The 17,089-nt window shown below is 40.4% G+C and overlaps 1 protein-coding gene across 2 annotated transcripts in view; it reads left to right on the top strand.

The window, feature by feature from the left end:
• ANO2 (anoctamin 2) overlaps positions 1-17,089 on the top strand; it is a 1,564,866-nt gene that overhangs the window by 847,283 nt on the left and 700,494 nt on the right. For both annotated transcript variants that reach the window (XM_069228438.1, XM_069228439.1), the window contains one exon: positions 5,433-5,567. In XM_069228438.1, the coding sequence (XP_069084539.1) occupies positions 5,433-5,567 (135 nt within the window). The remainder of the gene's footprint in view (positions 1-5,432; positions 5,568-17,089) is intronic.

Raw genomic sequence — 17,089 nt, 5'->3', positions numbered from 1 at the left:
TGGGTTTAGTACATAGAGTGAGCGATGTCGGCAGAATATCATGGTTTGATTACTGTGTGAGATCAGGCATTTTTATTAGAACCACTAGAGTGGAGGACTGCAGGTCCAATGACCATTTGCCTACACCCCTGCTGTTTTCTGAAATTTGTTTTTGTTGTCATTAGGACTCTGTGCACTTTACCACTGCTAGAAAAAAGACAATGATTTATGACCTCAGATCCGGCATGATGACCCAAGTGCGCTCACACAGTCAGTGCTTGCAGAGGTTACTGGTCCGGGTGAACAGTAGCAGCCATCTGAACATCATATGATCTAAATAGTAGTAGAAAAAAGAGTGCAAAGTATGATTCAGCTTTGTTTCTGAAATCACCACCATTTAGCACCACCCAGAATTAAATATTGGTGCCATGTGACCCACTTGGATTGAAATGTTCAATGACTTCATGGATGCCCTATAAGAAGTAGATGATAAGAAAATCATTAAGTATTTTATAGAACCTTGCTGGTGATGGAGTAAAAAAAGTGCTGAAGAAAATCTTGCCGACTGATGTAATATCATACAGTCAGATCAAAGAAGCATTGGGTACCAAGTTAAATCCAGTGCCTAATGTCGACTATGAAAGGTAAATTTTCAATCAAGCAAGACAGCAAGCTAGTAAAACGATGGGTGAATTTGTTGAAAGAGTTTATGTGCTTATCAGACATTGTAAGTTTAGTGAATTGAATGATGAAGAAGCCATATGCCTCAAATTCAGTGATGGCTGCCTTTCAGACTTTTTCAGAAGACACATGTTGAAAGAGATGCTCAGTTTAGAGAAAATATTAATCGCTGGAAGAGCTGATGAAAGAACAGTTTCACAGGCTGCTGATATGGATACTGGAACAGTGAAAAATTAATCAGTATTAGTCATAACAAGCAACCCCAAGTACCAGTCAATGTCTTCGAAGAAGAAAAAGCTGTTTTTCCAATGTGGGTTTCCATTTCCCCGTGAAGGTAAATGTCCAGCCATAGGACAGATGTGCAAAGGTTGTGTGAAAGAAAATCACTTGTAACGGTTTGCAAAGTGAAATAGAAACCAAATATGTCACAGCAAGAAGAGAAAATGGACCCCACAAGGTCCCAGAAGCATTCTCATCACACTCACAAGCCCAAAAAGCAGCTCAATTTAGAACAAGTAGAAACCAGACAAAGTCGATTGTCATCAAGCTCATCCTATTCAGCCTATAAAGGCTATTCAATGTCATTATCAAGCACCAATTAAGAAGATGGTATTGACCAAGGAATGACAGGCGCATGTCGGTTTGGCTATTTGCAAGGAACAACAAAAGACAAAGGCAAACCAAACAACTGAACTCATTTGGATACTGCCCGAAGATTACAATAAAGGTCAATGGTTGTCCCATAGCCTTTATAATAGACAGTGGTCTGTTGAATACCATTATGCCAGTCGAGGTGTTCAATACTCATTCTCCTGTGCCATGCCTCAACCAGTCCAACACAAAGGAATACACATGGGACGTTTCTAAACCGTTGCAGAGTCAAGGGTTATTCATAGCAACAATGCAACTCAAAGCAATATCAGTGCAAGTGCTATTCACATTCTTCAAGGAACTTCGTCCAGTGCATGCCTATTTAGATTTGCCACTGCTGTTGACATGGGACTGATATCTCTCAATTACAACCTCAACACTCAACCTGAAACTGTGAGTCAGTTTCTGTTGTTTCATTGCCTAGGAAGACTCAAGACAATGAAAGTGCAACTTCATATTAATGAGCACATTCTTCTGCTGCCTAGTGGCACTGCAGAGTCACTTGTCACTTGCAAGAAATTGTAAAGAACTAGAAATTCAGCATGACACCATTAAGTGCTCCACTGGTCCTACGCCATGGGTTTCGCCCACAGTTGTAATGCCAAAAAAGGACAGTGGAGGTGCAGTCACTGTCTGTGTTGACATACCGCAGGCCAACAAAGCAATCAAGAGAGAAAGACATCCAGGTCCACACATAGTGGACATGACCATATAACTGAACGATGCCAAAGTCGTCTCCCATCTTGACCTGAACAAGGGATGCCATCATCTCAAGTTGGAAGAGTACTGCAGGTATATCGACTCAAGTTGTTTTTTTTCAAATATCAAAGGTTGCATTTTGTAGTCTCGTTAGCTGCAGAAATAAATCAGCATATTGTACATTTCATAATTCAACCTGTCACATATGCTTTTAATTACAGCTATGACATACTTGTATTTGGACAACCCATAAGGAAAATGATATGGCTCTTACACGAGTGTGCCAGTTAATTGCTGATGCAGGTCTCACTCTAAACGCAGCAAAGTGTGAGTTTCACAAGACCAAACTTAAATTCTTTGGGCACACATTCTTTGTTGGGGGAATGACTCCTGACCCAGACAAAGTGCGTACCAGTGCTAAAGTGCTTGTGCCCTCTCCTCTAAACATTGTAAAATTAGCTTACCTCCAGTTGACACATTTAATCTACTTGTAAGTCCCTTATAAAGGGGTTTTACCTGTACCTAGGGCCTGTATATTAAACTCTAATAGTAGGTCTGCAGCACTGATTGTGTCACCCACTTGAGTAGCCCTTTTAAAAATTTCTCAGGTCTGTCATTGCAGCCTGTGTGTGCATTTTTCAACTGCCATTTCTAACAGGCAAAATACAGTACCTAAATCATCCTTAAGACAGGGTGTAGCGTATTTAAAAATTTGAACATGTACTTTTAACTTGTATTTGTCATGTTAGTGAAAAGCAATTGGGAGCAGATAGGACTGTCAAGTTTGGTCTCTCAAGAAGTGTAATTTAAAACCCTCTTTAATGGTAAAGTTGAATTTTACGTCACAATTCTTAGAAAGTTGGAATTTTCTTCTCCCAACCATTTGGTTCCTGTATCCTGGGTCACATGAATAGATGTTGCTGGCAGCTGCTCTATGTGTATTGCTCCCAGACAGTGGGTGTGCACTTCATTGGGAAGATAGGTGTTGGCAGGATGGCCATATATGACTTAATGATGAAACTGAGTTGTTACCAACTACACTTGAACATCACAAAGGCCACCTCAGCACATTCACAAAGGGGTTAACACTAGCTTTTTGTGCCCCCAGACAGGCCAGGTCCTGTGCCCAGCCTCATGCCACACAGAGACGGGCATTTTACTGTATGTTAAACAAAAATACAAATACTTTACAAAGGTTAAAATGATGTGGTTGTTGGGAATTGTAATTATACCTTACTTTGCATTTAAAAAAAAAAACTCAAAAATTCACTGAAAAGACCAAAGGTAAAGAGGTGTCATAATCCAGTGAAAATGTCAGTTAAACATAATGTTTTAAACTAACAAAAGCATTAAAAATCATCACCAGTTATAGTTATCTCAAGTGTCTATAACTTGTGTTGTAAAGTAACTATAATCCCACACTCGCCATGTCCTGCTAATTACTTTCCATATGACATCACTCATTATGTTCTAGGGCTTCATTGCAAAATCAGAAATTACAACATTGATAACAACAGTGTGGATAGTGGGTACATGAGTTATAGTTACTTAAGGGCACAAATTATAGTTTTTAACGTTCAGAGAGAAGAAGCATTCAGAGGGTAGTACGTTTAAAAAAAAAAAAGTAAATGTATGGTTACAGTACAGCGGTAGTATTATCTTTTTTCTAGGTTTTATAAATGGGGAGTAGGGACATTTTAAGAGTCAAGGATGAGTAATTTAAAAATATATGAAAGAAAATACAATTGAATGTAATTAAAGTAATAATACTGTTAACTGTTTCATAATTGTTTGCCATTTCTTATTTTTAAATTAACTTTAGAATCAGTTCAATTATAAATTATGAGTTGTAAATTAAATATAGTTGAAATAAATGGATATATGTACAGATATAAATGTATAAGTGTGTATTTATGTGTGTTACAATTGTACTTGCTATCTCATTTACAAAGTCATGACGTAAAAACCTTTGATGTAAACATACTCCTGAAGCAATAACTTCCATTGTAACCATGCCATGTAACAACTGAAATATGTTTGCACAATAGATTTTGCATATTTTGTTATAAGTCCAAGGACTTTCCAACATAAATCTCACCTACTTTTCAGTGGGAATATCTGTCCTGGGGAAAAAATTAAGGTGTGAGTTTTCCCACTTAACGCATAATCATAATTGACCTGTAACTCATGTTATTAGCTGAATCACGATCTGTGAAGAGAGTCTAGTATTTGGCTTTTTATCTAAAAATACTTTGGAATATAAGCCATTGATTTTTGATGAAGCACAAAGAGTTACAAATTGATTGTTTTTGGTGTAGCCAAAGCATAACCTTATGTCTTGCAGCCCACTGAGATTCCATTCTAGAATGGAATCCCAAAGGAGGCATTAAGGCAATTGCTGGGGTATTTTTTCCTGTGCGGGTGATATGTACCAGCTCATGGAATAAAGAACCATAACATTTTACCTTTACTCTATTCATCATCATTTTACAAAACTTAACACTTTGTGCAAGAGTGCTGTCTTAGTGACACAGTTTGAGTGATTTGAGTGTGATTTGCCTTCTCTCATAAGGAAAAAGTAAAGCCCAAACATGATGTGGACATCTGGAGTTTACACTGCTGGCTGCTAATTAACACAATTTAGGTGTGCTTAATACCCCAGGCAAAATCTCCTTTCTTTAAAATGTGTTGGTGGAACCCTATCCAAAGAATGTGTATTGTGAACAAGACACACACCAGTTTTCAAGATGCTTGAGACTGGGTGGAACAAGTGCACTTCTTCACCTTTGAGTAAGAACTGGTACTCCATATTCTGTCACTTACCTGTGAATAGATCATGATCCCTTCGCAATGAGGATCTGAGTCCAACTTGGTTGATGCCATTGTATTTCTCGACCTAGAGCCAACTGCAAAATTGCTAATTGATTCACAAGCATGCAGTGCACATACAGGTCTAGACTGGAAAACAAAATCAGAGTAATGTTCATGTTCAAACCAGCACTTCTGTAGGAAGCTGGGACTAGCATGCATTCAAGGGGCATGATTTGGTCATGGTAGCCCATCCTGTTTTGAAAACCCCTTTCTTGTTCCCAGCCTACCAAGGTAATGGCCTGTCCACCAGACATTTTGAATGGGTGTGTGTGACTGCCCCATAAAATGCATGGAGGTAGAAAGAATAGCTTTTCAGTGGGAAAGAAAACCTATCTTTATCATCCTAAGATTGTAAATTTGATTTGCACACAAGGACACGTTAAACAAAGAAGGAAACAATGTATCTCATATTTCTTTTTCCTCTATTAATTATTTCTTATAATTAATGTGAATGATCAAAAATGCAATGCAAACCCCTATCAAGGTGATCTTATCTTTCCATTTTGAGCCTATTGAATTTAACTAATTATTTTTTACCTTTCCATTTTCAGAAAGTATTTTGGAGAAAAAATAGGACTCTATTTTGCTTGGTTGGGTCTTTACACAGGACTTCTTATTCCAGCGTCAGTAGTTGGAGTCATAGTGTTTCTTTATGGATGCATAACGGTCGAAGCAGACATTCCCAGGTAAAACACTATTTTGTAATTTTTATAGTGTTCATAGTGAATAATTTGGTAGCAAAATACCAACATTTTTAATTCATCTTTTTCAAGCAGATCCCCTTTGTGATTATTTCATATTGTATTTGGGGCCATATTTATACTCTGTTTGCACTGGATTTGCGTCGTTTTTTCAGACGCAAATTCGACGCAAAACGAACTCCATATTTATACTTTGGCGTTAGACGCATCTAGCGCCAAAGTTCATGGAGTTTGCGTCATTTTTTAGCGTGGACACCTTCCTTGCGTTAATGATATGCAAGGTAGGCGTTCCCGTCTAAAAAATGACTCCGAGGCATGTGCACCGTATTTATACTCCCGGGCAAAAATGACGCCCGGGAGTGGGCGGGTCAAAAAAGATGACATCCAGCCGCTTTTGCGTCATTTTTTAGCGCCTGGTCAGGGCAGGCGTTAAGGGACCTGTGGGCTCGGAAGGAGCCCAGAGGTGCCCTCCCATGCCCCCAGGGACACCCCCTGCCACCCTTGCCCACCCCAGGAGGACGCCCAAGGATGGAGGGACCCACCCCTGGGACATTAAGGTAAGTGCTGGTAAGTATATATTTTTTTTTTTTTGTGGCATAGGGGGGCCTGATTTGTGCCCCCCTACATGCCACTATGCCCAATGACCATGCCCAGGGGACATAAGTCCCCTGGGCATGGCCATTGGGCAAGGGGGCATGACTCCTGTCTTTGCTAAGACAGGAGTCATTTCAATGGGGGTTGGGAGTAAAAAAAAATGGCGCAAATCGGGTTGAGGCGAATATTTTGCCTCAGCCTGACTTGCCCCATTTTTTGACGCCCAAGCTCAATTTTCCCCTACGCCGGCGCTGCCTGGTGTAAGTGATTTTTTTCCACGCACACCAGGCAGCTCCGCCGGCTAACGTCATTGAATAAATACGGCGCCCGCATGGTGCTTCAGAATGGCGTTAGCCGGCGTTAAATATTTTGACGCACAACTGCGTTGGCGCAGTTGTGTGTCGAAAAGTATAAATATGGCCCTTAGTGTTTTTCTTAATAATATCAAATTTACCCTGATTTCTTTTGTTATATTTCTGGCCACACCTTGAGGAAAATTTTACGGACTACTTCCTCCTCGGTACATGACTTCTAATAACACAGTCAATTAATTCTGGACTTATCTCACACATATAACTCAATCAATCAATCAGTCAGTATTTGTAGAGCACATGTATTGGAACGATGTAGCTTTTTCAGTTATCACCTAGCAACAATCAAATATCTTTAGATGCCTAATAGGTACCCATGGGACTTTTATGGCTATCCACCAAAAGGATGGACAGAGAGATGTGAATTTTTCATAGTTTCTTGGTTAGTCTGAAACGTACATTCTTTGCCAGCACATTTTATTGCATCAAAATACATAAAGCTGAGAGTAGAAACTATGGATCCCACTTGTCCATGGGCTAAAATGCAGCCATACTATGGATAATATGGCCCTTGGAGTACTTGAGACATTTAGAAAAGTGCTGTCTTGTTTCTAGTAAGAGGATTCATAAAAGGCTGATCTCCCCAGCTAGAATACTATACAGAAATGGCAGTAAAGCAATTTTTCCCCAGGAATGAATGAGCAAATACTAGCATAATGGGGAGCTTTCTCTGAGTTTTCATCCTATTCCTATTAAAATCTAATAAACCATAGTGTAAAAAATTAAGTGTATCTTATGTATTCAGTTTTTTAAGGTCAGTGTAGTTAACAGAAGAATAGAGACGTAATGTAATAGATCTCACTAACTGCTCCTGCACAGACTAACACAAATGCAGCACACTAATTAGCATCTTTTGATATTATTGTAAATATTAGGTGTCCTGTGGCAAAAATGTTCACAATCAATGAATCAACTAATAATATAGGTATAGCAACAAACCAAAAATCCCAGGTAAACAGTTGCATTACCCACAGCATCCACTTTTACGGTGTCAAATTAGATATGCTTCATACAGTAATTATTTGAAAGTTACTCAGTGCAAGTATAGGAAAGGGGTTAGGCTGCTCAAAATCAAAATCTTGTGAAACCATTAAAGAAAACTTCTCCATCTGTACTCCACCACAAATTGAGAGAGTCCTTTACAACTTCAATGTTATCTTTGTTGGTTTACTCTAGCCTGTCTTTTTTATCCATACGCAGACACATACAATTCCTTGCCGCCAACATGTGTTTTGTTCCTGAAATACTTTTCCCGGAACTTCATTAGGGCTGTGGCATAATATCAAACCTGCTTCGAAATGATACTGTACATATGTACTTCTCAAAACACCCAATAAAATAATGATACAATCTGCCCCAAGAACCTCTATGTATAATCTGTTATAATGTATTACAGTTCATCACATATGCAGTGCTGAAGAACTAGGTCAGGCAAGAAAGGAATGGGGGACCCTTTGAGACAAGCTCTGAGCATCTGTCTCACCACTTTCTGCAGGGTGGGGAAAAGACACAGGAAGGGGAGACAAGAAAATGGACACATGCACATACACACAGCTAGGGAAACATAAACAGAGGACCAACACACAATGGGTACCTCCCAATCGGAGCAGTTTGCCTGTACCAGACAAGACATCAATTCAGGCACTCAAATAAAATGAACCCTTTAAGCATCCATGTTGAAGTCCTGGTCCCTTGAAGGGGATGCTACAATGTGGGCCTCTTCAGTTTTCTTGTTATGGGTCACATCCTCGGAGTGTTCATCAAACCATGTCAGTGCACAACAGCAGCATTCTAACTAGGTAAGTACACATAATGAAGTTCAGTGAAAGACATCTCAGGAAGTATATTTCAGGAACAAATATGCTGACAGAAAGGAATATCTATGCAACAATGTTGGGCAGACTGCTGCCTTAAACAGCTGAACTTCAGGACCAGTGCTATTTCACTAGTTTAGCCACAGGTTAAATATTGTTTGCCATGGGAGCTTTAAGACATGATCTGATTTGGCTGTAAATGTAGCATCAGTTGTTAATGGAGCTAGAGTAAACAGCAGAGCACAGAAGCATACTCAAAGCACAATAAAAACACAATTACAACATACCAAGGTGCAACACAATGAAATAGTCAAAACAGAATACAACAGTTATGCGCATTGAAGCTCTCTTGAATGATCTAGAAACAGTTATGCAGATGATTTTCCACACTGCAGCCTCACTTCACCAACAGTGCTTTTAAAAAAGGCACACTCTCTTGCAGGGTTTACCCCCACCTCAGGTATGAAAAACACACCTGTGAAGGCTTCACTGCTCTTTTGGGGGCCTACTTACAAACAGTGCTTACAACTTATTACAGAAACCCCGGGCCCTACAAAACAAATATTCACTCTGCCACCCTAGAGACAAATCATCACATGCTCCAAACTGTAAAAGGTTTAGGCTATCTCATATTCACTGAATCATGTGCAAATATATACTATTCTAATTTTGTTTAAACCTTTTTTAACCTGCCCTTCACAATCATTACTTCTTTCTAGTTGGATTTACCTTCTGTCTATTCTATTCCATCCACAAATGTATCTGTGCAAAACAGTCAATGATTCTACATATTTGACATCTAGGAAAATGAAAAATAATGTCTTCAGCACAACTGTAGAGCATGCTTCTAGATAACATTGCCCATGATGTAAGTCATACATAAAAAATGTATTTTCCTATGGCAAAACATCTTGAACACAAGGTTAGAAACTTGTTAATTGATGGCCGCTGGTCATAGCGATGAAAGAAAATGACCACTCATTCAGACTTCTGCAAGCTTCGACTTCTGTAAGCTTTGACTTCTGCAAGCTTCTTAGCCATTCTATGTGACATAGTGTGTCATAGCAGTGCCTGTGGTTAAATGTTTCAAGTATGGCATAACCCTGGCTGTTGCTCTCATTTTGTGCCTGACAGAAGATCACCATCTACACTGACTGGAACATCATGTACACAAATAGACAACTTTCAGTAATCAAGTGACCTTAAATAAACATTCAAACTGTAATATAACTGTATTTGTCAAGAATACAACAAAAAGTGGTTACTATTACTTTAACAATCAAACCAAATATATCTAATGCCTTCAACCCAGTGGCTGCACACTCATAGGACAGAATAGGGTCAAGATTATGGCCACTATATTGACAATACAAAAGTATACCTTGGAAGCAGAGAACAAGGTTACATGTGATAAATCTTTTCATAGCAATGTAAGGGGTGTGACAAAGACATTTTGTTTGATAGAATTCACTGAAATAAGGTAGTTAACACTGTTTTTTTGGGTTGATTTGTCCATGAGGGAGGGGAAAGTTCTGAAGTCATTCCAGGTCTTCGTTGTGAGGTATGAGAAGAAGAGTCCGCCACTTCTGGTCTTCTTGATGCAGGGGAGGCATGCTCAACATTACTCTTCAATAAAGTTTGAGACAATTTTCTAATCTCACATCTGATTTGTTTCTCAATTTTGAATGTCTTTAATTACTATCACACTATTTTTATCACTGTGCGTACCACATCATCACAACTAGTTGCAGCTAATAAATATCTTTTACATCAATAAATCATATTTTTTCTAGGATCTGTTATCATTTTCTTTTCTATCCTCCCTGGGTCAAAAGGGCAAAATGCTCATTCTCCTCACCAATGGCTCAGCCAGGGTATAGCTCAAATGAATTCAAATGAACAATATAATTGTCCCTGTCTTGACTATGATTTCTAAAATATGTTGGCAAAGTAGTTTTTAGTAGTTGGAGGTGTCTACCTTCAGCTCGTAATACAACCACAGTCACTAATAAGATTCAGTCAAGTCTCAATAAATTAATCCTTGCTCAACCCTTGGTAGCTTGGCAATGAGCAGTCAGAATTATCTTAGGAGACAGGTAAGTTTAATTCACTTAATATCAGCAAAACAGTAAATACGTACATGACACCCCTCAATAAAAATCCAACTCAAGTTTATAGAAATAGAACATATTTTTATCTTCAAAATGACACCAAAACAACAAAAATCAGATGATGAGAACTGGAGTCATACATTTTCAAAGATTAAATTAAAAGAGGTACAGTCTAAAACCAAAAGAATAAAGCACCCCTCACAGCTATCTGGTCACACTGAAACTGGATAAAGCCAAAGTTTTAGTTCACCCATGAGGGACTGCAGGCCGGATACAGGACAAATTTAGGCCAGCTGAGTATTGTACCTTATGTCTTGGGTTCAGGATCAGAGCAGTGTTGCTTTGCAAGGCTTTGCATTGTCCAGCATTGGTTCCGAGGAGTTGCAAGGGTTTCAATGTGAGGTCCTGCGTTGTGCTATGTCATGCTGTGTTGGTTCCAATGAAGCTGTGTGGCGAGACTGTGCAAGACTTTGCGTCGACTTGCAGCAGTTCTGTGGAAGCTGGCAGCAGAGCAGTAAGGGTTTGGCGAGGCTTCACGATGTCTTGCATCAGTTCATGTTGGTTCTGATGAGGCTGCCAGCTCGGTCTTGGTTCCTTTGGGGAGATAAATGTCTAGCAGCACCAGCAAGATGTTCAGAGGCTTTATCGTGTATCTTCGGGGTTAGGACTCAATCGCCCAGAATGCACCAGCACAGTCCAGAAAAAAATCCATGTGCCAGTGGTCAGGTCGGACGATCCTCTCTTTGGCCTTGCAGGTGACTTCTTCCAGCACTTATCTGCCTATTGCTGCTCAGGGAGTCCACCCTTTTTCTTTTTGAAGCAGGCACAGTTCTTTCTTGGTGGAGCCTTGAGAGTGGAGCAGGTGCAGTTCTTCTGAATTCAAGCCCTATGTGGTGCACTCCAGGGGTCCAGCAGTGCAGTCCTTCTCCTCCTCTTCTTTTTCCAGGAAGTGTTCTGAGGAGCTCCTGCAGCTCTGCCATATTTATACTCCATCAGCTGGCAGGAGGAGGTACACCCCAATCAAAAGAAGTAAAGTTGCCTCCCTCTGCTATGACTACTTCCTCTGAAGTGTGGCATATTTTTGACCGAGAATGCTCTATTCTCCAAATATCAAAATGGAGAAATTCTCTCCTTGAAGTTCAAGTCTGGCTAACCCAACCCAAAGGTGTGGCTAACATTTCCCTACAATCCCGTTCCAGACCCTCTTCTAGTGTAATTAGGAGGGCTCCTATCTGACTGAGGATCCAGGAAGTGGGGGCTGGCCTGGGCTCTGTGACATCCGTGCTTCTACCTTTGAAGTTCAGCTAATCTTCCCTGCCCCTTTCCTATCCTGGCTTCCACTAGGACACAGATCTCCTCCCACCAAATGGTTGTATTGTTTCAGCCCCAGGCCTCTTCACACCTGCTCAGGGAGCAGCTTGGCTCAGGCTGTAAAAAGGCTGGCCGGTCTGAAAAGGCTACTACAGAGTTGCTGATGGTTAACTTCAGGATAGTAAATTATAAAACTGCTTTCCTGTAATAGTTATAATAAATCTGCCCTTAGTAAATTGTTGGATTTATTGTAACTATTATTTTGATACTTTGAATCTTGTTGCTACCTAACTCCAATCAAACGTTAGACTTTATTAAAGTTTAATAAAGCCTGCCCATGTTAACCTATAGGATTAGCAGCACTACAGTGGGGAAAAACAACTTTGACTGATTTCCCCATCAGGGCATATAAAACATGTTTTGTACCGTCCTTGCATTTTGTAACAAGGCACCCTACCCTTGGGGCACCTAGAGCAGACCTTAGGGGTGATCTGTATGTAATGAAAAGGAAGATTTGAACTTTGAAAGTGCTTTTAATACCAAAGTCGAAAGTGGGCATAGTTTTATTTTAAAAACCAGCCTGCAAGATAGCCTGGCTTTAAAATGACACTAGGCATCACAGCAGTGCACAGTTAAGTGCATTACATCCACTGGAGTCTCTAAAACTATGTACCCTACCATTAACCTATGGTGGTGTCGTTTGGTTCTAACATCTGTCATTAAAGCGAATGCCAAGCATCTTTCTAGCCATCTGCTGCACATTATATATCTTATACAGTCCATTTTCTCATTCTCCATTAGTGTGGAGAGGAATTTTTTGGTATGGGTTTTTTTTTATTGTGTACGTTTATATTCAGGAACAATCCCACCAAACTGTCAGTTAAATGATAATCATAAAGAATTATTTGCACATTCAAGTGAATAATTCTGTAATGCACTTGTTCCTAACACTTTTTAACATACGAGTCAGAACTGGGACACACAGAGATGAACATATTTTATCAGAGATTATCAATTTAGTAAAGTGGAATGTTGGGATTAGAATTGCTTTGTCTTCGCTCAGTAATTAAGACCTACGTGACAGTGCTAACATGAACACAAATGCAATTTGCTTCCTCATTTGCAAAAATATCAAAATATAGAAATCTAGTACAAATTATGGTGCCCTCAGTTTTACCGAAGAAGTTGGTATCAGATTCAGCCTAGTGGTTAATATTCAGCAAAATAGTAAAAATAGATTAGTGATTCAGGCAAAATCAGGATGTATAATTCCTATACTGGCTAAGTCGCAAGTGGCAAAATCAATGGGGTTATTACTGAACTATTTAGATTAATAGACATTTAGAACTTAGTTCAAATACACGACATGTCAAGAATTGATAACAGTAACAAAACATTTACTGGTTTTTCTAAGACCTGGGGTGCACCACTGAGGGCTACCCTTCCCTCTTCTGCAGATCGTATTGCCTGGACAAGGACATTGGATCACATCAAATCAGTTTTGTCAACCCTTGTTAGAAATGGGGTCTTTGGTTGGCAGTCAGGTTACCCCCTGTCCAAGAAAGGACTCACTCTAGTCAGGGTAAAGGAGAATCACCGTCAGCTAATCCCCGCTCACCCCTTTGGTAGCTTGGCACGAGCAGGCAGGCTTAACTTCAGAATGCTAAGTGTAAAGGATTTGTACCAACACACACAGTAACTTAATGTCAACACCACAAAATGACACAACACAGGTTTAGAACAATAGAAAATATTTATCTAAACAAAACAAGACCAAAATGACAAAAATCCAACATACACAAGTTATTAATTAAAAGCAAAAAGAGGCTTAAATCCTTGAGAAAACAGGTAAAAAACTGTTAGCGTTGAAAAGTACCTGGGTAGCATAAAAATAACACGCACAGGTGAGTATCAGGTCGGTGTGCATCATTTTTCCTCCCTGCAGGGGGAGCGATGCGTCGATCCAGACAGCACTCGGGCCAGGCAGGCGTTGCGCCATTTTTCCGCGCCCAGCAAGGTTTGCGTCAAAAATCCTGCCGCACTGTATCAGCAAAACCGCACAATGTGGGTTGCGACATTAACAACCTCCATCAGCGCATCATTATTCCAAATCCGTGTGACGATTTTCCAGCCGCGATACCGGTGGAGCATTGATTTCTACCACAAAGCCAGTGGTGCTTCGTTTTTCAGCCGCGTCTCGGAAGGTGCGTCAAATTTTTCCACGTACGCCGATCTGTGCGTGGATTTTCAGTCTTGATCTGCCAGCTTCACCTTCCAAGGCCCCAGTACCTGGATAGGGCACCACTTGGAAGGGCAGGAGTCTCAGCAGAGAGTCCAGGTGCTGGCAGGAGAAGTCTTTGATGGCCCTGAGACTTCAACAACAGGAGGCAAGCTCAGGACAAGCCCTTGGAGATTTCTTCACAAGCAGGAAGGCACACAAAGTCCAGTCTTTGTCTTCTTGCACAGGCAGAAGCAGCAACTGTAGGATAGCTCAACAAAGTCTCAGGCAGGGCAGCACTTCTCCTCAGCTCTTCAGCTCTTCTCCAGGCAGAGGTTCCTCTTGATGTCCAGACGTGATCTAAAGTCTGTGGTCTTGGGTGCCCTTCTATACCCATGTTGGCCTCTGAAGTAGTCTTACTTCAAAGGAAAGTCTCCCTTGTGTGTGAAATCCTGCCTTGCCCAGGCCAGGCCCCAGACACACACCAGGGGGTTGGAGACTGCATTGTAAGAGGGCAGGCACAGCCATTTTAGGTGTAAGTGACCACTCCTCACCTCACTCCTAGCACAGATGGTTCATCAGGATATGCACGCTATACCCCAGCTCCCTTTGTGTCACTTGTCTAGAGAGAAATGCAAATGGCCCAACTGTCAAACTGACCCAGACAGGGAATCCACAAACAAGTAGAGTCACAGAATGGTTTAAGGAAAAAAATGGCCACTTTCTAAAAGTGGCATTTTCAAACACACAATCTTAAAACCAACTTTACTAAAAGATGTATTTTTAAATTGTGAGCTCAGAGACCCCAAACTCCACATGTCTATCTGCTCCCAAAGGGAATTTACGCTTTAATCATATTTAAAGGTAGCCCCCATGTTAACCTATGAGAGAGACAGGCCTTGCTGCAGGGAAACCAGAATTTGGCAGTATTTCACTGTCAGGACATATAAAACACATTAGTATATGTCCTACCTTAAACATACACTGCACCCTGCCCATGGGGCTACCTAGGACCTACCTTAGGGGTATCTTGCATGGAAGAAAAGAGAAGGTTTAGGCCTGGCAAGTAGGCTTACTTCAAAGGAAAGTCTCTCTTGTTTGTGAAATCCTGCCTTGCAACAGTGAAAACCAAATTTGGCAGTATTCCACTGTTAGGACATATAAAACACATAAATATATGTTATACCTTAAACATACACTGCACCCTGCCATTGGGGCTACCTAGGGCCTACCTTAGGGGTGTATTACATGTAAGAAAAGGGAAGGTTTAGGCCTGGCAAGTGGATACACTTGCCAAGTCGAATTGGCAGTTAAAATCTGCACACACAGACACTGCAGTGACAGGTCTGAGACATGATTACAGAGCTACTAGTGTGGGTGGCACAACCAGTGCTGCAGGCCCCACTAGAAGCATTTGATCTACAGGCCCTGGGCACCTCTAGTGCACTGTACTAGGGACTTACCAGTAAATCAAATATGCCAATAATGGAAAGGCAATTACATACACATTTTATACAGGATCACTTGAACATTAGCGCTGGATGGCAGTGGTAAAGTGCCCAGAGTAACAAAAACAGCAAAAACAGAGTCCAGCACACATCAACAACCTGGGAAACAAAGGCAAAAAGTTAGGGGGAAACCATGCCAACGATGAAAGGTCTAACAACCCTAACAAATATATAGCCTTGGAGTAGCGCAGCTCGTCCAATACTGCCTAATACCAACATTACCAAAAAGCCTTAAACCACCTCTGATGAGTTAGCTGCCAAACTCTCCCTTGAGGATGACCAAGAAGTTTAAGAGGGAAAACCACACTATCCTTAAGCATCCACAGAATCAAGAAGATGCTCTTCATGGATCAAGTTTTTTCAGCAATTTACCTAAATTAAGAAACTCCCTGTGCTTCTAGTTAGACTCAGCCCTCTCTGTCATCATATTTTAATCCACCCTAAAGAAGTATCTTCTAGAGAATGCTGAATGATCACAGTCCTGTTGACACAAATGTTCTGATCATTCCTTTTGCTGTACAATATCTTATCATCCAATCTTGAGCCATGCCCCTAAGCTGTTGTGCTATGTTTGCATATATTACTTAAGATCTGAAGAGCTTTCTGCAACACAGATGTAGAGATACCAATACTTTCATATGCTTGCTCACATCAATATTTACGTGATTATTAGAGGAAAGTGATCTGACAATTTGATCTGGGTTGGTTAGCTCAGTATAAAAGCATTACATACAATACATAAGATGTTTTGAAAATTGTATATTTACAGGGGTGACAAATAAAGACATTCAATATTGGCATAATTTGTTTTTCAGTAATTATGCAAAAATTGCTACAAATTATGTGAAAAGCAAAAATGTTAATGCTGTATTTTAGCGTAAAATGCATCCTTGCATCCATTTTTTACAAGAGGACAGAGTTTGATGTAAAAATAAAAGCGCAAATAATAAAATTGCCACAAGTAACATCTACTTATGGTCTGGAAATTGGATGTCTGGTTGTCAGAGAATCACCCTGTGCAAACAGGAACCACAATCCTAGTAAGGGTAATTCATATACATACTAAAGGATAACCTGTGCTCACCCTCTGGTAGCTTGGCACAGAGCAGTCAGGCTTATCTAAAGAGGTAATGTGTAAAGAATTTGTGCAACACAACACACAGTAACACAATGAAAATACCACCAAAAGACTCCACACCAGGTTAGAACAATAGACGATCATTTTATAAATAAATTAAGACCAATTTGACAGAAATACAATAAGTAAAAGCTGAGTTATGAATTTTTAAAGAAGAAAAAGAGTTCCAGCACTTAGAAACAATAATCCCCAATGGGGGATATCTCTTCGCGCGCGACCTGAGCAAAGTCTATAGTTCAGGAAGACCGAGATGAAGCCCAGGCTGGGGACAAGAGCCGCACAGTTCCATTGAACAGAGTACCTTGGTCTTGGTCACAACAGTGAGATGTGGGGTGCGGACAAGCGATGCATCCAGCGATGCATTGATGTTGGACCCGCAGTCGAGGTGATGCATTGATTTCATTCACACAGTGGTAGCGATGCGTTGTTTTCAACAATGAAG

Source organism: Pleurodeles waltl, chromosome 4_1 (genome assembly GCF_031143425.1).
Source record: "Pleurodeles waltl isolate 20211129_DDA chromosome 4_1, aPleWal1.hap1.20221129, whole genome shotgun sequence".
NCBI lineage: Eukaryota > Metazoa > Chordata > Amphibia > Caudata > Salamandridae > Pleurodeles > Pleurodeles waltl.
Note: the sequence above shows the minus strand (reverse complement) of the source record. Positions and strands in the feature narration are given on the sequence as shown.